The sequence below is a fragment of the Pezoporus flaviventris genome, unplaced genomic scaffold, assembly GCF_033815535.1.
Source record: "Pezoporus flaviventris isolate CSIRO_AGI_PZ_B2104156 unplaced genomic scaffold, CSIRO_AGI_Pfla_v1 ptg000066l, whole genome shotgun sequence".
NCBI lineage: Eukaryota > Metazoa > Chordata > Aves > Psittaciformes > Psittacidae > Pezoporus > Pezoporus flaviventris.
In genome coordinates, this window is record NW_026892614.1 from 1408904 (window position 1) to 1431873 (window position 22970).

The following is a 22970-nucleotide window of genomic DNA, read 5'->3' on the forward strand; positions in this document are numbered from 1 at the left end:
AGAATCATAGAATAGTTAGGGTTGGAAAGGGCCTTAAGATCATCTAGTTCCAACCCCCCTGCCATGGGCAGGGACACCTCACACTAAACCATGTCACCCAAGGCCTCGTCCAACCTGGTCTTGAACACTGCCAGGGATGGAGCATTCACAACCTCCCTGAGCAACCCATTCCAGTGCCTCGCCACCCTAACAGGAAAGAATTTCCTCCTTATATCCAATCTAAACTTCCCTTTTTTAAGTTTTAACCCATTACCCCTTGTCCTGTCACTACGGTCCCTAATGAAGAGTCCATCCCCAGCATCCCTGTAGGCCCCCTTCAGATACTGGAAGGCTGCTATGAGGTCTCCACACAGCCTTCTCTTCTCCAGGCTGAACAACCCCGACTTTCTCAGCCTACCTTCATAGGGGAGGTGCTCCAGTCCCCTGATCACCCTTGTGGCCCTTCTCTGGACTTGTTCCAACAGCTCCATGTCCTTTTTATGTTGAGGACACCAGAACTGCACACAATACTCCAGGTGAGGTCTCACGAGAGCAGAGTAGTGGGGCAGGATCACCTCCTTCAACCTGCTGGTCACGCTCCTTTTGATGCAGCCCAGGATACAGTTGGCTTTCTGGGCTGCAAGCACACACTGAAGCCAGCTCATGTACATTTTCTCATCAACCAACACCCCCAAGTCCTTCTCTGCAGGGCTGCTCTGAATCTCTTCTCTGCCCAACCTGTAGCTGTGCCTGGGACTGCTCCGACCCAGGTATAGGACCTTGCACTTGTCATGGTTAAACTTCATGAGGCTGGCATCAGCCCACCTCACAAGCGTGTCAAGGTCCCTCTGGATGGCATTCCTTCCCTCCAGGGTATCAACCGAACCACACAGCTTGGTGTCATTGGCAAACTAAATAATGGAGAGCAGGGAGAACCCTCTTTTAGCTTTGAGTTATGCCGTTTCTAAACACCTTGCATAATGAAGTAGTCACATAAAATTATTTCTGTCAAGATGACAATGGGAACACAGTTTTGTGTTATCACACTTGATCTACTTGTTAAACATCCATAATACATTAAAAAACCTTGTATACAGAGCTATCAACTGCATTTATATCTTGTATATATCATATATACATCTATCATATATACATATCATATATAGAGAGATACTCTGTACCTACAAAGGCATGCACCCCAAAATCCCACTCTTTCCGAACTCTCCTTTTTCTATTAGAAGTTCCTTGACTGGATTGTAAAGGTTGATTTAGTGGTTTAAGTGAGATTTTATTAAACACATCATCTTGTGAGCTGCATTGTCTCTCATATGACAGTTCAGTGGCTTCTGTGTTATGAGACCTGGCCACTTCAGTGCCAGCATGGGAGGGTTCAGATTCTTCCTGGGCTACAGGCTTTCAGCGTGAACTTCAGAAAAATGAACTCCTCTGTAACGCAGCTCCCATTCTTAATGGAAATAACGTCTTTTCCCTCTGTCTCTTTTCCCTTCATGTCTATTCAGATAGTAGTCTCTGTGTGGCAGAGACTGAGAAAATGTTTATTAACGTACATACTCGACTTTGAAGTTTCTATGCAATATTATAAACTAACAGTGATATATTTCCAAGTTGTAATAAATAAGAGTTGAAAATCTTGGTACAAGAATGCCTTTCTAGATTCCTTTAAAAGATAGTTGTTTTCATATTATGTATTTGACCTTCTTAGGGCTGCCAGTGTAAGATTTATAGAAATAAGACATTTTAGCTTCTGAAGACCAGTAAGAAAAAATAGCACCAACAAAAAAAATGATACCAAATTTTCTAAAATAATGTCTTTTAAGTGCAGTGTAAACAAAATGTATGCTGGTGTGTAACATTTGTAAAAGAAAAAAAAAATCCTAATCATTTTGGATAGCTTGCAGAAGTCATATAGCTACAGTCTTTTGGTACAGTTCTTGGCCAGATAACAGTTCAAATATTTGTATCACAACAGATCATGGGATAATCTAGCTTTTTATTTAATAATAATTAGGTCCCATAAAGTAAACAGCTGAGAAAGAAACTGAGAATAGTAGGTGTACCATTTCCTTTTTGGCCAAGGCATGCATATACTAAACTGAATTATTTCTTTCCAACAGTACATTGCAATCATGCACTCTTATTTGTGTTTTATTTTTCAAGACGCTTTCTCAGAAATAAATGTATTGATCCCTCTAAGAACCATATGCTTTAAGAATGTGTAATATTAAAAGCATGCTTTAGCAAGTGTTAAAGAAATTTTTACTTGAATACTATTCATACTTTATTATTATGACAGAAAAAATATGAAGAATAGTTTCAGTAAGTTCCTCTGTCTTAGGAAAGTCTGTGGGTTTTGGTTTATGGTGTTCAGTTTCTATGTTGCTAAGAGGCTGTAAAGCTAGGGTATGATAAAGTTATATTCATTTGGTCTTTCAGGTCCAGATCCTACGAAGACATATAAGCACTCTGAAATTTAAGTTGAAATTATTTCCATAAAATCAGTTTGCAGCTAACTGGATGTATAAGCATAGTTCTGTTGTATCAGAAGTTTGGGTTCCTGAGCAGATTTTTTTTGTTCTTTTTATGTATCAATCATTAATAGACACGTAAATTTAATTTTTTTTCCATTTTTTTATTACTGTTTCAGGTAATAATTGCCCTTGCAGAGAAAAACCGGTCCCACATTCCTTATCGAAACTCTATGATGACCTCAGTATTAAGAGACAGCCTGGGAGGAAACTGCATGACTACCATGATAGCAACACTCTCTATAGACAAACGAAACATAGATGTATGTTATTTCTATCCATTTTCAACAAAAAAGCTTTCACTTCTCTAAAGATCCTGCTCTTCTGACCTTTATTACAGTTTGTAATTCAACTGTGTATGCTTTCATTTTTATCCTTACAGAAAAACATTTTGAATTTTTTTCCAGGAGATAATTTTGTCAGTGGAAATTTCAATAAGATGTAGACAAACCCTTTAACCCTTTAAGAAATGTGCTTTTCTCTAAGTAATCTCAAGCAACACTTGGGAAACAAATTGCACTTAGTAATGAGTGTTTTTTTTTATTTATTGTTTTCCTGATGAATAAATCTTTGAGGACATAATGGTAATATCTATAACTGTTTACTTCTTTGGAGTCATGATTTCACTGAGTATGACAGAAAAGTGGAGAGTTTGTTGACAGGGTAGAGGGAATTGGATGGGGTGATTTGAGATTCTTTAAAATATTTCTAATACTTTTATCTCCTTTCACTAATTTCCTGTGCTGAAAGTATATATATAGTGATGATTTCTTCTCTTTGTTTACCAAAAGAGCTGTATCACTCATCACAGTGCTGTAGTGAATGGGGCCAAATCTGGCTGGTGGCAAGCTGTGTTCTGCAGGGTTCCGTTCTAGGCCCAGTTCTGTTCAAAATATTATGAATGATCTGCATGCAGGAGTTGAGGGCACTATTAGCAAGTTTTCTGATGATACCAAACTGGGAGGTGCTGTTGACTCTCTTGAAGGACAGGAGGCCTTGCAAGAGGAGTCTATATGAATTGGAACACAAATACAAATTGTCAAAGGAGTGGCTGCAGAGCAGCCCTGCAGAAAGAGATCTGGGTGCTGGCTGGCAGCAGGCTCAATAAGACTCATCTCTTTTTCCCAGATTCTTTTACATTTACATACACCTCCCTAGTCTCATTTTCACAAAAAAAAAAAAAAAATTAGTTAATTTTCTCTTTTTCCCATCATTCAAAATTTTTACCTTCTGAGGCTTTCTTGCCCTTTAGTGCCAGCTGGGGACTCACTTGAAAAGCAGTTGATCAGGAGATTGGGTCAATAAGAAATGTACTAGGATTTGACAGTTTTATATGTCACTGTCATTAATATGCTACGCTAATTTCCCTTGAATATCCTTGGTTTGGAACATGAAATAATAGATTATTACAGTAAAATATGCAAAACCCAGAAATGTAGTTTGATGACTTCATAATCAGTGTGTTCTACTTACCTCGGGGTGCAAAGGTAGGTGAATTTATTTTTCCTTCTCATTGTTTGTTTTTCCTCCAGGAATCTATATCGACCTGCAGATTTGCACAGCGAGTTGCTCTTATCAAGAATGAAGCAGTTCTTAATGAAGAAATTGACCCCAGATTGGTGAGAGTTGTCTTGGGGCAGAGGGAATGGGATTGCAATAGTTTGTGTATTAAAACACTAAGAAACAGTGTCAGTCCTTCCTTGAGACTGGTACGAGGAACCAATTAATTTTTTTTTTCGTTTCATATGTAGCAAATAGTATGTATCATATGTATGTATGTTCATATGTATCATAGCAAATCACACAAAACTTTCTTCCATAGCCATAGAAGCCTTTGACTGAGGCTGAAACGCATGCAGGCTCCTACATTACTACATTTGCCACATCCTGTGGAGCTATACTGTGAGCTATATCCTGCGGAGTTTGGTATGTCTAGCTCTGCAGGATCATTTAGCAAGTAAAGCAAAAGTGGATTCATGCGAGTTAGAAAATCATCCTCTCTTGTGGAAAAGACAGGGGAACACAGGTACCTAGATTTTATATGGCTCTGTGCTCATTGAGGAATTTGTTGCCCATCTTAACCACGTAAAGTATATTTCCAGGGTGCAACTTGTTTATTCAGTGAAGAGCTTGACTACATCTTTTTTCATTAAATCAAATGCCATTTATTTCCAGTATTTATCATCTGTAAGTTGAATGAATGCTTTATAAAGGGAGTGCATAATACCTCTTGACATATCTGACTTGTGTAAATTATATTCTTCATAATGGAGACTTCCTGGCTGTGTGTCTTACTAAGAAGATGAGCTTGTACTCAATGTACTTTATGAGCAGCACAGCTTATGATCAAAGCATTTGTTTTAAAATGAAAACCAAGTTGCTGAGGTTAAATTAATTCTAATTTCCTCTAGCATTCAGTGTTGTGCTTCTGTAGATTTTTTGTTTGTTTTAATAATACTTGAAAATCAGTCTTTTATCCATATACTGAAAATTTGTGTTGTTGTCTCACTAAGGTTAACCATCCTAACAATTTCAGCATTGAACAGGGATGATGCTGTCAGTTCAGCTTTTTCCGTTTTATACTCCAACCCCAAATTTTGTTTTATTGACTCAGTAACTGGCACAGACTACATCAGTGTGCCACCAGAGTGAGGCAACCTAAAATCAGGTTAAAATGTTTGACCTCTAAGATTTGTGAAGCACTCTTGCAACATCTGTAATTAACAAATAATAATAATTAACAATTAACCTTAATAGATTCTCATATAAAATACTGTAAGTTTGCTTTTCATATTTATACTAGTGTGTACCCAGTAAGTTTATAGTTAAAAGAAATAATCATATGTATGTTTAGATTATTTTGAATTGTGAAATAAAAATACTCATTTAAAGTTAGGAAATCATGGTTAAATTTAATCATTAAAAGAAACACAAATGTTTGAAGGAATGTTAACATCCAGTGCAAATGTGTCATCAGTTTCAACAGTCTTGTTTCTAGAAAGTGCATGCAATCAACAATAATTAATTTTTCCTTGAAAACTTTCTTCTCTTGAAAACTTAGTTTGCACATTGAGTCAATGTATTCATATCCATCTAAAAATACCATTGGATTCTTGAAACATTTGAGCCATTATAAGGTGATGCACTAATAAAAAGTTCAATCATAAAGTATCCATGAACTTGCTCATTTATGTTTTAGACTTAGGGATTGTCCCTGCTTTGTAGAATTTGGCCTTGGGAAGCTGATGATTTGTAAAATACCATTTCATACAGGCACTTTTCCCAAAGGTACAGGCTTCGATAATGAGCTATTAGAATTTAAAAATGAAGTACAGTTCTCCAAGTCACGATTGCAATCATTACTATTCATTAATGCAGTTTAATGTTAACTTACTTATTTGTTGTTAGCAATGGATACATCCTATAATTATAGTATGCTATAATTCTAATAAGAGTGAAAAGTTACAAGCAAGAGAAGAAGAGTTAAGATTAAAGTACTAAGATACTATTTTGGAATTTCTGTTTCTTTATAAAAAAAAATCACTTTTGGTGTGTATTTGTCCTTTCCGTAACAAAAACATCACTTCTATTTCAAATGGGGTTTGGTTACTAACAGGCAAAACTGATAGTCAGAAAGTCATTTTTATTCCTCTGGCAAATTATTTTTTCTTTTGCAAACAATCTTTCGAACTCCTGTACAGCCGTGTCTTCTAACACATAGAATTTAGAGGGTTTGGAAGACTTATCTTGTTTATATAAATGGAAAAGGAAAAAAAAAAGAGCTTTGTATATTTAAGGCACTTGGACTGTTTTTAAAAAAGAGATGTTTAGAAAAAGAGAAATTCAAAATATATTATTTCTTTCACTCAGCCTTCTAATGTGAAAATCATAAACTAGCTATTAATCTATTGGTGGTGCTTGGTTTCTGCCTTGCTGTTTGTAGATTATTGTCCAACTGAAAAAGGAGATCCAGGAGCTGAAGGATGAGCTTGTGCTGGTGACTGGCAAACAAAGAACATCAGAACTTTCACAAGAAGAGCTACTTCAGTAATGGCTTACATTGTTTTCAATTTCTTATTGCGTGTTGATATTTTTAATCAGTTTCTTTGCGAGCATAAATATTTAAATTCATCTCAGAGTTTTAAACTTCTCTGAGTGAGAATAATAACGTGAAGTTAGGTGCCAAGTTAGGATGGCAGTTTTCCATGAAAAGCTGTATGAGGCTGCTGGCTGTGTTTTTGCAGCCTCAGCTTTGAGGAAGTGGAGTAAACGCAAAGGACGGGAATGCCTGTTAGATGCCAGGCAAAAAGAAGTGTTGTATAATAGTGCGGAATTAAAAAAACAATCACAGAAGCGGATAGACAATCACAGTAAAATTCAAGAAATACTCTTTTTTGCTGAGAAGGATCCTGCTGCACTGTTAGTTTGATGTAGGCCAAGAGAAATCTTGCTTTCTGATACACAATTATTCAATGTCTTAAAAGCCAAATATTAAGGTTTTTTTACTGAGCATGCTATTGAAAACACATGATTAATTCACATAATTGTTGTAATATCTTGCAGCTTTTTGTAACAGATCAATAGAAATAGGTAAGAACTTTCTGTATAATCTAGAAGTGTTTATTTAGGTCTAAATGTTCACAATAACAAATTCAATACCCAGTTCTGAAAATTTAATTGATTCTGTAGGATGAACCTATTTAATATCTCTACCTCATCTGTATAAAGAAAGTAGAAACTGTCTAGAAACTTTGATTAGTATATTAATGGTAACTACATTGAAGCTCTGAGAGATTTTAGCCTTAATTTAATTTCTGTTAGAACTGATCCAGAAGAAAGCTAAAAATGCTAATAATTTCCCCTGATGTCCAGCAGATTCTGGAGACATGAGGACAAGCTTCAGCCTTTAAACTTGAGTTTCTCATGTAGATTGTTGTCATTAATTCTTGGTTTTGATTGTTTTATTTAATTCAGAAACTAAAGGCATCTCTATCAAGGATGGGGAGCTAGATAGCATTATGTATATATTTTGTTTACATTGTTAATCTGGGTCATTTTCAGCATAGACAGTTACCAGTATAATCTTCTAATGAGAAATGTCCCCTCAGTTCCTACTAGGTTAATATTTATTTATCATTCTGCAACAAGAACATAACAGGGTAGCACTCTGTGACAAAATCAAGCCATAGAAAAAAAATTATAGAAATAACAAGAACAGAAAGGTATCTCTCTTATTTATTTATTTATTTATTTATTTATTTATTTATTTTACATGTAAAATTAAATGCCCTTATTAGATGGTTTCTTTTTACCCTGAAGGAACCAGTCTTTAAGAAAAGGAATGACTCTCAATGGCTATTCAGATATACTTAAATAATATATATGTAGTCATTTAAAGATGCACTTCCCTAACATTCATATAAAAATTTGTCACAGGAATCTTCCACTCTAGTCTTGTTTATTTTTTAGTTTTTATATGTAAACTGGGGGTTTAGAAATAATTTGGGTTATTTAGGCCACACTCATGAATCTTACTTTCTAAGATTTCTATTTGCCATGAATGGCAGTCTTACAAATGCAAATGGTTTCACAGTTAATGAAAGTGCTAAATATGAATATGCAAAGAAAAACTAGGAATGTATCCTCTGCATAGAGTTGCACTATCTGGGAGGCCTTATTCCAGAAATACGTCACTAAAAAGTGTGTCGGTTTTCCTTTTTATATATATAGCACAATATATAGTGCATTACATTATCTGAAAAAGTTTCTTCTGAGATCATAGCAAGTAATTTTGCATTCCATTCCTTCAGAAATTAGCACGTAAGATACTTTAATGAATTTCTACCTGTAAGAAGAAACAGAAGGAAAAATAACTTTCAAGTACCTCAACTAAATTAGGACAACACAAAATTTTAGGGTTTTTTAAGTTTATAATTTATCTTTACTTAGGCTTATGTGGCATGTGTGTTCATGTTTCAGAAACAAGTTCTTTCTTGGTACATACGCTGTGCAATTAAAACATAGAATAAAGTTTAAGTACTGCTGACTGAGGTACAATACTTTTCTTGAGAACCAATAATAAAAAAGGACATCAATTAACTTCATCAGTCATAAATGCCATATAGTGACCTTATTCAAAGATAGAAATTTTTAATATAGACTTAAAATGGAAAAAATAATTGGATATAGAGTTTTTATGGGTAACAGTTTCAAGCAGAGAACAGAAGGTACTGCTAGAGAGTAACTGTCATGCACATGAGTCAGACTGGTTTATTAGTGATATGTGCTGCAGTTGAATAGGATGTTGAGAAATAAGTCAATCTTTTTTTTAACAGTTAAGCGGAGTGTTCACAGGTAAACAACTGATGTGAGCTAAATACCCAAATGAAAATATCATGAAATGATAGTATAAAAAGCTGCTACTTCAATGAAAATATCTTTCTGAGGTTTTGAACATGTATGCATTTTGAGCTAGCTTTCATAGGGCAAAATATTTGTGACCATGATGGCTTACATCTGCCTGAGTCTCCTGCCCATAAGTGTCCTGAGCATGTAAAACCAACAGATAATATCTCAGTGTTCTGTCTCCAGTTAGAGCTATCGATACATAACACAGTAAATCTTTATGACAGTTCTGTTTATTGAGACTGGCCATCTGAGTTTGGAGCTACTCGTTATCTGGAGAGTTTGTTGAAATTAAAGAAAAATACAGAAGTAAGTAGTCCAAATAGACGTATTGACCTGGATGAAGGCTGATAAAATCACGTTTTACTATTACTGGAAGATATCTATGTTGTTGTTCACATCTAGTTTCACATCTCTAATGAAACCTAAATAATATTACTTATCAGGAGACATATGGATTGTTATGACAGACAGAAGAGGAAAAGAAACATGCTATAGGTGATAATGAAGCATACTGTGTTGCACTTTATTTGGAGTGTTTTTAAGGGAGTGCTGTAGGGAATTCCAAACAGAAGAAATTATTAATTTTTTTCTGTGATTGATGCTTTTTTAATATGCCAGAGAGGAAATTATAATTAGGGTCAGTATGGATTTCAAATACTGTTTAGGCGTATCTTAGGGTATCTTCTGTTTAAACTTAAAGAATCTGTATCTTGACATGTATATGTATGTGAGTATACATATTGTGTATATATATAAATAATCCAAGTTTACATAGTTCTTTTAAAAATCCTTTAACAAAAGTCTTAATCTGATTCATTTTATTACAAACAAAGTAATTAATAAGGAGAAGTGTTACTGAATATAGTCTCATTAAAAAAATGGATGTGTGTTAATTCTTCTGATTCATTATATGCGTTTCAAGGGAGGTCATACCAATATTAATCTGCTTGAAACTATTTTGTGCCAAATTTTTTATTTATTCTTTGGTTTGGAACACAGACGATGAAAGGTACAAAATATGTTAATAAAACTGCAGGCACCAAGTTCATATTTATTTTGTTGTCTCAGCATAAGGCCTTCTGTCAGGCAATTTTCAGTAGAAGGTGGGTGCCAAAATGAAATTGGTTCCAGTGGTACATGTGTAGATCCGATAATATTTTTAGTCTAATAAAATGGTTATAGTAATACATAGGGTTTTTTTCTCTCTACATGTGTTGCAGGCAATACATGTTAGTGATTGCCCTGGAAATAAGTATTAATATTATGTTAAAACTATATTTTATATGTTTCTTGGCGTAGTAAGTCAAGAAATGCCAAACATTTCCTACAGTAATGGGCTTCATTCCACTTGTTTACTTTCAGGGGTCTACTCTCTCCAGTTAAAATTGCTGGATGTTGGAAGTTAGTATGTTAATAAGCTGTGGTTCATTCTTCATCATTTTATTTTTGGTTTGGTTTGTTGTTTTTTTTTTCCCTTATTTAAACAAGTATGTTCAGGGATTTTTTAATTTTTTTCCCCATTTTTGTTATTCGTGTAATGGAAGGGAAAAAATATCCTGTCAAATAGGCTTTCCTCATAACCACTACAATGTCACATTGTCATTAACCAAGTCTAAAACAAAATGGAAAACACACTCTTGACTTTTATGCTGAATGCTAAGTTATAATACAGTGCAGTTTTTCAGTCCTGTGAATAATGCTACAGATGTCTGGAATTCTTACTTCGGAATTCTTACTTCAGAATTCTGTATTAAATAGTAATGTCATATTTTTTTATTTTATTATTTTATTTTCATAAATGTTATACATGAATTCTGCTGTTCTCATTTTGTTTATTTAAAAAACACAGCATAAAAAGTTCAGCTAGACTACATAAGTGGTTCAGAAAGTAGTTCATAAAATGCTTCCAAAGTCTGAATTGCTTGCTTTGGATCTACTTTGCCATCTACTTCCTCAGCTGTAAAGGGCTGATCTCTAAATATTTATTTGAGTTTGAGAATTAGCTTCTTGTTTAGGGGAGAAAAAAAAAGATAAAGGAGCACTTTGGATTATTTTTTAAAAATATAGAAAATAACATCATACATCCCAAATAAAAGGAAATCGTACTCTTACTTGCTTCTGTATTATGCTTTAGAATTAAATGGCTTTCAAATGATTTTGGGGGGGTTTGGGGATTTTTTTTTTGAGAAGCATGCCAGAAGTGAAAGGGCAAGTCCTTTTTGTTTGAATTGTTTGGTATTTTTTTAAAAATTGTTGTTGTTGTTGTTATAAATGATCTCACTAGCAATTTACAATGCGTGCCCAGAAAGTCAGGATTTCAAATCATGGTCCTGTGTTCCAGAGCACCCACGCTTCCAGAGCTTTTGCCAGATGGAATTCTCTAGGAACAAGGCTGGAAGTACTGGGTTAGCACTTCAATTTATTAATAACTTTACCTTATTTCTTTCAGATACATATGTTATTACAGACACTTCTATTTTTTACTTCAACAGTCATATATTGTTCATCTCACTCAAGTCCTGGATATCTCATTACTTCTTTCTGTCTTTCATTTTTTTGTTTCAACATTGTGACATCTGTATGCTATCATGTTATTAACAATATTGCACTGTTGTATGATATAGAGCTTTAACAGTTACTCATGCTTAAGCTGTTGAACAAATAGTTTCATTTACAAAGCAGAGCAAATGTTCTTATTTACTGATGTCAGTGTTCAATTTCAGTTGCAAGGTGGAAGAAATAGAAGCATGTTCCCTTGCCTTATGTCAACACAGCTCTGCAGACAGTGGATTTGTGCAGAAGTTAGCAGACTGACTGACATAAGCTCTGTAGGCAAAATCCAAGAGAAAAGAAGCTACCTTAGTTATATAGTCTTAAAATGTCTCACATTAGCTTCTACCTTAGATACCTGGTTTAGAATGCTATTAAATCAATGTATTTAGCTAGAGGACATTTTTTCTCTTACATGTTATAAAACCTTTAGTGACAGCACAGGAAGTTGAATTCCTAATTGCAGGTATGTAAGCTGGATGCTTAATAAGTATAAATACTTTTCTGTGATCTTACTATTTTGTTTCAAGACCACTGGAAAAAAAAATTCTTATTTAAACTGATCACATTTTACATCAAAATTATTGAGAGATAATTTACAATTATTTTCCAAGTTTAGCAAGTTTGGTTAATTGGGAAGAGTGGGACGGTATGTACAATGTCCTGCTTTCTAATATTCAGAAGTCATCTAATGTGTGGTTTCAAGAAAGGTAATGAAATATAAGATAACTGATATTAGCAAGATATATGGGGAAAAGATAGCATAGCTAAATTTTATTATTTAGATATTTGAAAAAAATCTTGAAAATCTTTGAGCCAATTTCCAAATGTTCAAAAGCAGCTTTTTGAATCTCACTGAAATTTGTTGATGATGTTGATGCAGCTGAGTTGCATCTGAAAGTGCTGCTAAATACCTGCTTGCAAATTTTGGCACTTTAAATACTTTTTGAAAATTGCTTTCTTCTGAACTTTTACATCTAATTAATAACCTTATTAATGCACTTTATGCATTTTTTTTTCAGAACTGCTGTCTTCTATATTTTAGAAATGTTCATCCATATGAGTCCTTTTGACTTCCTGAAGTACCTGTTATGCTTGTCCTACCTTATTTTTTATTTTAAGTTCTCGCTATCTTCTACTTAGAGATATTTATAATTTTTAAATTTTGATAAACTGAAGCTTAGTGTTCTTTTGCTAGTTTTAGATATACTCCAGTTATTTGAATCTGACTACTCTTACAGATATAAATATTAGCTGGCAGTAAGTAGCATTTTGTTATGTATGTACTTTCAGTCTGCTATTACAGAGTGCCATTGAAAAAGGAAATTATCTACTCAGCAAGCTACTTGACATGTTTCTTTAAAAAAAAAAAAAATTGTATATGGAGTGTTAGTTTTTTCTCCTGTATAAGCCAGTTTTGATCTCTTTATAGTCTATGCCAAATCTTCCCTTGACTTACCTGTACAAAGATTTAGATCTGTCTGCGTTTCATCATTGGGATGAATGATTTTCAACTGTGTAGAAACTCTTTACATCTGTTTATCACATTCTAGCCATGTAATTCAGAAGAATCTCCTCAAATAAGGAAGAGCAGAAATGGCTTTGCCCATATGCTTAACAAAAAGGAAAGGAGGGGTTTATATCTATAATAGGAGTTCTGTGCTTCTCTACTGTGCAGTGTAAGTCTTTAATGGTAATCATCTTTAAGTATGTTACTGTTTGTTTGATTGCTTTACAAAATTAGAAGTCCTACTGTCAAAATTTTATTTTCAAACATTTTAGTGCTCTTACTTCTTATCTACTAAGGGAATTGTGTGAAGGCTTAGGTAACCGGTTCCACTATTTAGTTACCTTAATCATTATTGTTTCATCTAGGAGTTAATCCACTTTAGTTAAATTAGAGGTTAAGCAGGTATTTCTGGAATATAGAATATAGCATTATCCTCTGCATATGTCAATTATATGTTAGGCAATTACTTTCATGTTCACTACCCATCAGTAATGTATTACAGCTCTTCTCAGGGCAAGTTCAGATGTGTTCTGTGTAATTTATCTTCTTTTTCATGTCATTAGTATGGCCTGAAAACATGAAAATAATGCCTGGAAATACCTTCCCTTTTTCCTTCTGTCCTCCACAGCATTATTGACAAAATTTTCTGCTTAAAATCTCCATGGTCTTCCCATACTGATGCACACTTGAAGATAACTTATGCAAACGGCTCTTATTAAAGACAATTCTGCTTCATATAATGTTTTTTAGCTAGATTCATAAAATATGTGGAGATACGGAGTTACTTCTTTTTTAGTAACATAGGCATAATAAAAACACTTAAAGATCATTTTCAAAATTAACATATAAAGAAATTGGTATGAAGTATGCTACCAATAGAAAACCTATTGCAAAAGTCTAGGTAAAAAAGCTTCTTTAATTGAAGCAACCTCTCTGATTACTGCAAGTGTTTCTGTGACTTCTTTGTTTGCAGCTTACTATGTTTCATAAACCTGGATTTCCATTTTGCTTGTCAGAGTTCACACCTAGCACACAAAATTCATTGTACTTAAAGTGAACTTAATTTCGATACATAATATAGAGTGTCAGTGATCAGGGAAAAAAAAAAACAGTGATTAGTTAATAGGCACTTTCTCCCAGAAATGAATCATGACACAGAAAGCAAGGTCAAAATGAGTCCTTCCAAATCTGTGTTTTGAGACCATGCATCCTGCTTGCCATTGAGAGCTCTAAACTTTAAAAACATACTCTCAGTTGGAGAGGAGTGCTTTTCTGATGCATTTCAGCTGTGTAATTTGCATCCTGGTCTATGCAAACATATGCCTGATTCAGAAGTGGATTTTCTTTTTCTAAATATGGAAGTCTGTTATTTAATAGATGGGTGAATTCTGGAGCTTGGCTATCAGAAAAATTGCATGGAATCTAAAGTAGTGTGGATTGAAAGCTTTTGTGATTTCTGTGTGGTCTAAATGGTAATCAGGTTCATTAAAAAATAATTTCTGAAGCGCAGAAAGTAACAGAAGCGAAATAAAGTTGGTAATATAAAAGCTGTGAGCTGCAGTACAGGGTGTATTTACGTTATTTACACAAAAACTGTAAAGAGAGAAAAGCTAGACCAAGAATTTGGGCCTGATTCACAGTTACTAACCAGAGAGCATTGTTAGTTTAACATTTTTCCATACCAACTGTTTATGACTGTTTTACGGTGAGTTTTCTTCCCACCATCAGCATAAGAACAGACTTGTGCTTGACACAGCTTGTGTTTGCAAAGTCTGATACTGTGATTCAAACTCACCTGGATCAGCACTGTCATACCTTTCTTTTTGTACTAGGTTAACATATAAAATACCACTATCAAAATGAGTTTTAAATTAAACTCATGAATGACTTGATACTGCCCCCTAGGCATTCACTTAGAAATTTTTTTGTGTTTGTGAAATTTTTCACTCATGTTTTCTGGTTGTTTTGGGAGTTTTCTGATGAGAACTGAGAAAGAAAACTCTGTTTACTGCTGTTTTCCACAGAAAATGGGTCTTAGCTTGATACTTCCATATTCTTCCTCCTTTGGGCAATTTCTGTTGGGAAAACTATTTTTCCTGATACAGCAGGGTTCTGGCAATAGGCTTTAGCACACCCTTGATCTTAATAGTATAAATTAGGCCTGCTGTCCCTAGAGCAGAACCTCACAGTTCTAAAAGGAAGAATAGAGGTGTATGAAAAATCCCCTTTTTAAGCTTCATCTACTTTAATAAAATTAATAATAAATATTCAATGGCCTATAACTTCCTTTACCTAACCAATATACAAGAGAAAAGGAAAAAATAGGGAACTATTTTAGTTACCCAGAAATTAGAAGAGACATCTTCATCTGATTTTAAGTACTTTTTTTTCTGTCATGTGAAATTACCTATGATTATCCATGCTCCAAATTTGATTAGCACAAGTTCTGCATGGAAATGTTATTGGACGCCTTAGTATGCTGGAAGTAATGAAGAATGCATTAGCTGGCTTGCTAATGCTATTAACTACAACAAGTAAAATACTATTAGTTTAATACTTGTTTCTACACAGAAATAGATTTTTAGCAGTTATAAAATACACTTTTAGAGCTGCTTTTATGTTAGTTTAGAACTTTCAGTGCAAGTATCTTGTGGTTAGATACTTCTATTTCAGATCAATTTAGCCTTTTCTGATGTAACTGACCAGTATAACAAAAATACCTCAAATTTAGAGTTTAAATTGACCATCTTACTTTAAATGGGTACCGAATTTAAAAATTAAGGTACATGCTGCATATTTCCACTGGAAAATTCAGATATTTTCAATTCTGTTTGCAGCTAACCACATAATTTCATTGAATTTCAGTTAATTAACAGTCTCCATCATTACTTTTTCCCATCAAGCTGAGTGCAATTCCCCTTTCTAAGCTGAGCAGTGAGAAGACTGAGGCTGAGTATTTTTTTAAGGTGTCTTCAGTGTGAAATAGAATTCCTGGTGTGGATCTTCAAGTGATGCTATGGAGACCATCTCTTTATTCAGGTTTCTGCTCCAGTGAGTCTTTTTTTTTTAACCCTTCTCCCACGATTGTTTATAGTCTCCTTTATTGTGTGAACATCTCTGGAAATGGACTGGAATTAGCGTTGTTTTTTTTCCAGTTGTAAAACTGCAAATCTAACTACTGTATAAATGGTCAGAGGGCTGGAGCACCTCTCCTATGAAGACATCCTGAGAGAGTTGGGCTTGTTCAGCCTGGAGAAGAGAAGGCTCTGGGGAGACCTTAGAGCAGCTTCCAGGGCCTAAAGGGGGCCTACAAGAAATCTAGAGAGGACTTTTGACAAGGACATGTAGTGAGTGACAGACATGGGGGAATGGCTTTAAGCTGAAAGAGGGTAGACTTAGATTAGATATTAAGAAGAATTTCTTTACTGTAAGGTTGGTGAGACACTGGAAGAGGTTGCCCAGAGAAGCTCTGTCTGCACCATCCCTGGCAGTGTTTGAGAGCATGTTGGATGGGGCTTAGAGCAACCTGGTCTATGGGAGGGTGTCCCTGCTCGTGCCAGGGGTTGGAACTAGATGAGCTTTAAGGTCCTTCCAACTGAAACCATTCTATGGTTCTATGATTCTATAAATCACTTGAAAAATAATGGTTAACTAAGGTCTGTTTATTGAGAAGAGAAATTTCAAGTTTCATCTGTATCATATTGTCAGTTCATTTTTTACCTTTGTTTAATACTTCAGTATACTGGAAGAATCCCAGAATATCCAGAGTGTTGTCAGACTATGTTTATTTTAGAAGAGTTCTGGTAATTTTTACACAGAAACCTAAAAAAATGTGAGGGATGCAGTGATTTCTTTTGCTGGTATGCATGAGGGTTATCATTGTTGCTCTTTTTTTATTCTTTATTTTGGTCTTGTTCATAGTGTTTAGACTTGATTGGTCTATTTTTGTTCTAATTCTTAAAGGTGAAATTTTACAAATTTATCAAAAAATACACTGAAGATTCTGCTACAATTGGCAAGGAGGCTGAATTGGTTATAATTTCTGATTTACATTCTGCTATTTGAGACTTGACTCAGTCTTCTAGTGCTCAAATATCTTTTGGCTTCTATGTAGTCCTTTGGAATAAAAAAAATGAATTGAGCTGTTGTGTTTTTTTCAAGAATGCCAAATACATTAAAAGTAATGTAAGAGCTCATATCAATAGCTACAGCTTGTCTAATTTGTTATTCTTAACAAATTAACCGTGACTCTTTACTGGTATGATAATAATTTTGAAAAAAAATAGAGCATTATTTTACAAGAATTGTATTATTTTTTTTCTTCTCCTGAAATATTTTGACTTTGCTTGGTGTTACTCTGGTAATGGTAATAGTGCAAGTTAGTGTAATTTTTTTGATTGATTCCCATAGCCTAAATTGGTCATAATCTGGGTATGGGTAAAACTCTGGAAAACAAGGTAAGGTTAAAATATCTCCCATCTATTTTCTATTTCAAGATTCAAGGTCCATTTTTATTAATGATTTCATGTATTCGTTCTAGACAGTCTTGTTATAAAAACTTTTTTTTTTTTTTACTTCTTTCCTCATACTGAAATTAATAAGATGCTTAACACAATGACAAATACTGACTTTCCCTGTGTTTGTATCACATTTGTATTACATTCTCATTAGTAGTATTAATGCCTCTCTCTTCCCAATGCTTATACAAATGCTTACCTCCACATATAAAGGATTAATTCTCCTGCTCATTGTGCTTAGTGTGTCTGCAGAAAGTATGAATAATCTCTTATCTAATCTTGGCCTCTGTTCTGGCGGATTCTTCATGCAGAAAAAATCATGGAGCAATATGTAAAATTTTGGTCTATTTTACCCAGTAATTTTTAGTCTCTTAACTCGAGAAACAAGTCAATGCCAGTTAATTCCTCTGTAACTAATATTTTTCTTTAACTGTCTTCTCTTTAAGACTTCCACATGTACAGCTCACATTGACCTCAGGGAGTGTTCTATAAATTCAGAAGTTGTGAATTTTGCACATATAAGGGATGGTATAGACAGAATATCTCTTGTCCATTGACTGAAATAATGAAAATGGGAAAATATAGTTTACCTGAAACTAACTGAAAGTTTCTCTCTGTTTTTCTCATCTTTTCCTCCTGCTTTGAGAATTGACAGTTCACCATGGTGAATTCTGGAGGAGATGAATAACCGAAACTCTTTGTTATGCTTTCTAATTTTTATTCTGGTCTTAAAGCTACTGATTTTCAGATATTTATCACCTGAAAATAATTATTTTCTTTTTTTTATTTTTTGTTTGTTTGTTTGCTGTGTGTCTCATTGTTTTACTCTCCAGCAGGGAATTGTTACTACAGTATATAGTTATGTGAGGAATCTTAATAATTGAAGTCTTACAAAGCATGGCAATATCCCAATCACCTACTTCAGGGTCAACTTTAGATAATTATAATGCCTGAATTTTCTCTATGTGGTTAAAGCAAAGTGTTTAAGATAATCAAATGGCCACAAGATTCCCAATCCTGTTACTGAAGCAGATAAACAACTATTACATGACATTCGGAAGGCTTGTGTATTAATTGAGCAACTCAACTAGTCCAAAAGAAACACTAGGCACAGAGATGGTCCTGAACTCCTACCCTTCTCAGGTGGTTAGGTACTTGATGCAGGCACTGTAGATAGCTTGGCTCACTCAGGTTCAGAACCTTATGTAATCTTCAGAGGGTAATATTCTAAATAAACATTTAAAATCATAGAATTATGGTTATAAAATTTGTCACAAACTAGGAAGCCTTTAATCTGTAACTGGTTTATGGAGTTTGAACTTGCACTTACTATTTTCCGGAAATGTACTTTAGTAAGTGGACTGAGGGCTAGTTTCGGTTTAGAAATCCTTTGGCTTTTTTCTTGAGGATGCTCTGCCATGCATCTTGGAATGCAAGAACTAGAAAGGCAGTGAGAGTGTGCAAGAGAAAATCTGTCTGTCCACACAGCTGTGACATCCAGCCCAAAGGCATGGTATATTATGCCTGTGTAGCTATCCAGTCTGAATATTTTATTTTGGTTTTGAAAAAGCAAGAGGATGCTTTTCAGTGCTGGATTTTCTTATGAAGACTGAATTACCAAAATAAGAACTAGTTTTCCCTAATGGAAGATGAGATGTTTGTTAAATAAGAACAAATTGCAAGAGAAAAAAACACTAACTATATTTCATTAGTCAGAAGAAGAGCATTAACTCTTTTTTGATACAGATATTTATAGATTTCCAAGATAAGTTGCTGTGCTTGGTGATGGGAGCAGATAATTTTATGTATGAAAGCTGTTCTATCTGCTGACTCCTGTAATAGAAAAGGAAGTCAATTTTTCTTTTGCATGAATAATCATATATATTTAAAAATTCTATTCCCAAAGCCTCTAAATATTTAGTTTTCTGAGATGGCAGGCTTTAAATCTTTTAAATTATGGGGCGGTAGAAGAAGAGAAGGTTTTAAAATAAATGGGGAAAGGATTACTTCTTAGATGCTTTTAGTTCTGGAAGTATTCCTTAGCATGTGCAAGTGTGTTCTGATGTGGAGTTGTAGAAGATACAGTATCAAATCCAGATTTTAGTATCAGGAGCGAAAGTGTATTAAATTGTATGGACCTTGAAAGAAAATAGCCTACCAATGTGAGTCATCCTGGGAAGCCTTGGATTGTATTCAACACATAACCGCACAGAATTGTCTGCATGTTTGTGGTTTTTTTTTTCCTTAAAAATTCTTTGTATTTTTCAGGTTGGATAAGTTGATTGGAACATTTCTTAAAGATAATGATCCTGATAGTGCTTTGGATGTTGGTGCTGACATGCGCAAGATCAAGTATTGCTTTGTTCATATGAAGGTATTTCTTTTAAACCTCGATGGAAGCGCAGCTGGCACTGAAAATAAATTGAAGACATTCAGGGTTGAAAAGTATTACAAGTAATACAATACAGTTGGGAGGCATTGGAAAAGGGTAAAACAACTGAACTGTGACATGTGGAGAGGACTGATAGAAATTTGAAATTTAGTTGGAAAAATTTAGTGGCATTTTGTGGAAACCCCAGCAAGGATCTCTCTGTGTATTCATATGTATTCCCAGCACTATGGAGGCTTTATTTTGGACAAACTATATTTAAAGAGAGAAATTAAGAATAAAAATATCGTATCCCTGAATCTGTTACACTAACTATCCTGACACTGTTGTAAGCTCTCTTAAATCACTGAGCAAACAAAATACACTTAAACTAGAAAAAACATGCGAAATTACTAGGAAAAGCAATAGAAGATAAGCTTTTCTGTAATTTGGGATATAGTTTTCCAATATAATAACATACACATTCCTGATCTTAATTTATTGTCTAAATAGTTAGGTTTTAATTACAGTGTTAATAATGAAAGTTCTGTAATACCAGAGAACACTGGAATTTATATGTAGAAAGAGTAAATTGTACTTTTTGTAGTGAAGATAAAAAAAATACAACTTGTCCCAAGTGCATATATGCACTTAAAGTGCATGTAACTGTAAGCCAATGCATGGCATGCTTTTGTTCTTTCAAGAGTCTAGAAAGTCTTACATTTTCTAGCACAGCTAGACTCTCTTAGGGAAGCATAAATATGTAGCTGGGGCTAAAGTTAAAGGAGCGTCCTTTTTTTTTTTCTTCTAATAGGAACTAATGAATCATTCAAAGATTTCTGATAGAAAATGGCTCTCGCAACACACCTCTGAAGAAAAAGACACCAACAAAGAAGCAGAAGAACTGGAAAAAATGAAAGAACTTCTACAGCAAAGAGACAATGAAATCAGTATCCTTTGTGAAGAAGAAAAAAAAAATTGGTTTTAAGCTGATCTGGCTGCAATGGGTTTTGTGTGTGTGTGAGAGGCATTAGCTGCTGGAAGGAAATTTTCTCTACTAACCCCACTGTGTTAAAGCAATTACTCAGTTCCCAGCTTTTATGTGGCAGGACTCCTGCTTTGCACCTGCTTCTATTTCAGTTGTGACTCAAACCAAAATCCTGCATCCAAGCACCACTTGGCTTTAGAGTGGTCCAGCCAACATCCAAATACTGTGGTCGGGCCACGTCTAAAACACTCTCCTAAGCAAATTAAACCATTTCTTAGAATAGGAAACTGTTGCTATATAAAGACCAATTTATTACCTTACAAAGAGTAGAACTTCCTGTAAGTATTATTTTTAGCCAAATGAAGTGCTGTTTTGGGGATTATTGGGCTATTTCCTTTATAACAAATAATAAGTTTGTATTTTTTATGTGTAACTTTAAAATTTAAATTAAAGCTGAAGTTTTTTGCATATAAAAATACCAAACTGCTCAGATGTCCATTTCACTACCTCACAGGAAACATGAGTAACTGCACTGTTGCGCAATGGGTGGGAATAATTTTTAGTAGATTGACAGAACTGTGGGAAGACTACAGCATCACTATGTCCCTAACTTTGTGGCTACTTGGTGGCTAAAGTTTGACTATGGCAGAGAACTGAAAAAATAGTTTTGGTTTTGTTTTGAGTTTATAGGTAACAGATTCTTTCACAGTTATTAGTATGTCCTGGGTTTAGCAGTAGCAGTCATTTTTCTCCTTCTTAGTAGCTGGTGCAGCGCTGTGTTTTGACTTTTGGTCTGGGAACAGAGCTGATAACACTGATGTTTTGGTCTGACCTAGGACTTTCTGAGCCTTGTGCTCTGCCAGGGAGGAGGGGAAGCTGGGAGGAAGCAGGGACAGGACACCTGAGCCAAATTGACCAAAGTGGTATTCCATACCACAGCATGCCATGACCAGGGAGGTAACTGGGAGTTACCCAGAAGGACACAGGGTCTTCTGGGTCGGACTCGTTTTCAGTGGGGGGTATCGTATTCTTTTCCCTTGTTATTTTCTCTTACCATTGTTATTATTGGTGGTTTGTGTTATACCTTAGTTACTGGACTGTTCTTATCTCAGCCAGTGGGAGTTACATTCTTTCGATTCTCCTCCCCATTCCTCTGGGATCGGGGAAGTCGGGTAGGGGTGGAAGGAAAGAAAGAAATAGGGAGGAAAAGGGGAAGGGGGGGAGTGAGTGAATGAGCTGTCTGGGTTTAAACCACGACAAAACAAACTCAGGTGCATTCTTTGTGTTCAACAATTCTGGATCAATTTTCATATGTCAAAGGAGAATGGCATTTTACACTGGGAAGTAGCATGCTCCCAGTCTGAATTGAGGTGGCAGGAAAACTTTACTATTTCTGCTCTGTTACAGAAGTTGACATCCATTTTCCAAGATCCACTTTCAAATAACCTTGGCTATAGTACTCAGTTATCATTCCTTTAAAAAAAAAATCTTCAATTTTAATGTTATTTTTAAGAAAAACAAAGCATCTCTATCAGACACACTTGCGTTTGATAAATATATACAGCTTTGTTTGCAGAAGTACAATAAACTTGTGTAAATCCATGTTAGAATTATGGAGGAAGAATGTAAGAACTAAGACTGAACACAACACTGATTTACAGAGTCTGCAGCTGCTAAGTGACTGTACATCATCATTAGAAAATTAATAACATGTCTAATGTGATGAAGTAGTGGGAAGCATGGAAGCTGTTTACTCAATAGCTGTGAGGTGCTTCTTGCCTGTGGTAACTAATAACTCTTGTAGCAACTGGATTGCAAAGTGTTTTCTTGTTACTACCTAGTCCAGTTAATAATAGTCCCTGAAGACTACTTAGATTTTCTACTGTTCATTTAGAAGATTAATTAGGATTCAAATGAATAGCATAGAAAAAATCATATCACAGGGACTTCTGTGGTTTTGGCTGAATGCACACAGGATTCTTTATTATAAGCCCTCTATAAACTGTTAGGCAAAATTAATTTATACCAAATATATTTCCAGTAAATACATAGTGTTATTGGAAGAAATTTCCTAAAGACCTGTTCTGCATTTTAGTAAACCTTC

At 34.7% G+C, this 22970-nt stretch overlaps 1 protein-coding gene across 11 annotated transcripts in view; it reads left to right on the forward strand.

Moving 5' to 3' along the window:
* The window catches only part of KIF6 (kinesin family member 6), a 149455-nt gene that overhangs the window by 41074 nt on the left and 85411 nt on the right, over window positions 1-22970 (forward strand). For 9 of the 11 annotated variants that reach the window (XR_009746522.1, XR_009746521.1, XR_009746520.1 and 6 more), the window contains exons 8-12: window positions 2645-2788; window positions 4058-4144; window positions 6469-6572; window positions 19779-19884; window positions 20693-20837. Coding sequence is in view for 6 of the 11 variants with exons in the window: in XM_061470899.1 (XP_061326883.1) it covers window positions 2645-2788; window positions 4058-4144; window positions 6469-6572; window positions 19779-19884; window positions 20693-20837 (586 nt within the window). In the remaining 5 variants the exon portion in view is untranslated. The remainder of the gene's footprint in view (window positions 1-2644; window positions 2789-4057; window positions 4145-6468; window positions 6573-19778; window positions 19885-20692; window positions 20838-22970) is intronic. The other 2 variants (XM_061470903.1, XM_061470905.1) reach the window with 1 other exon arrangement.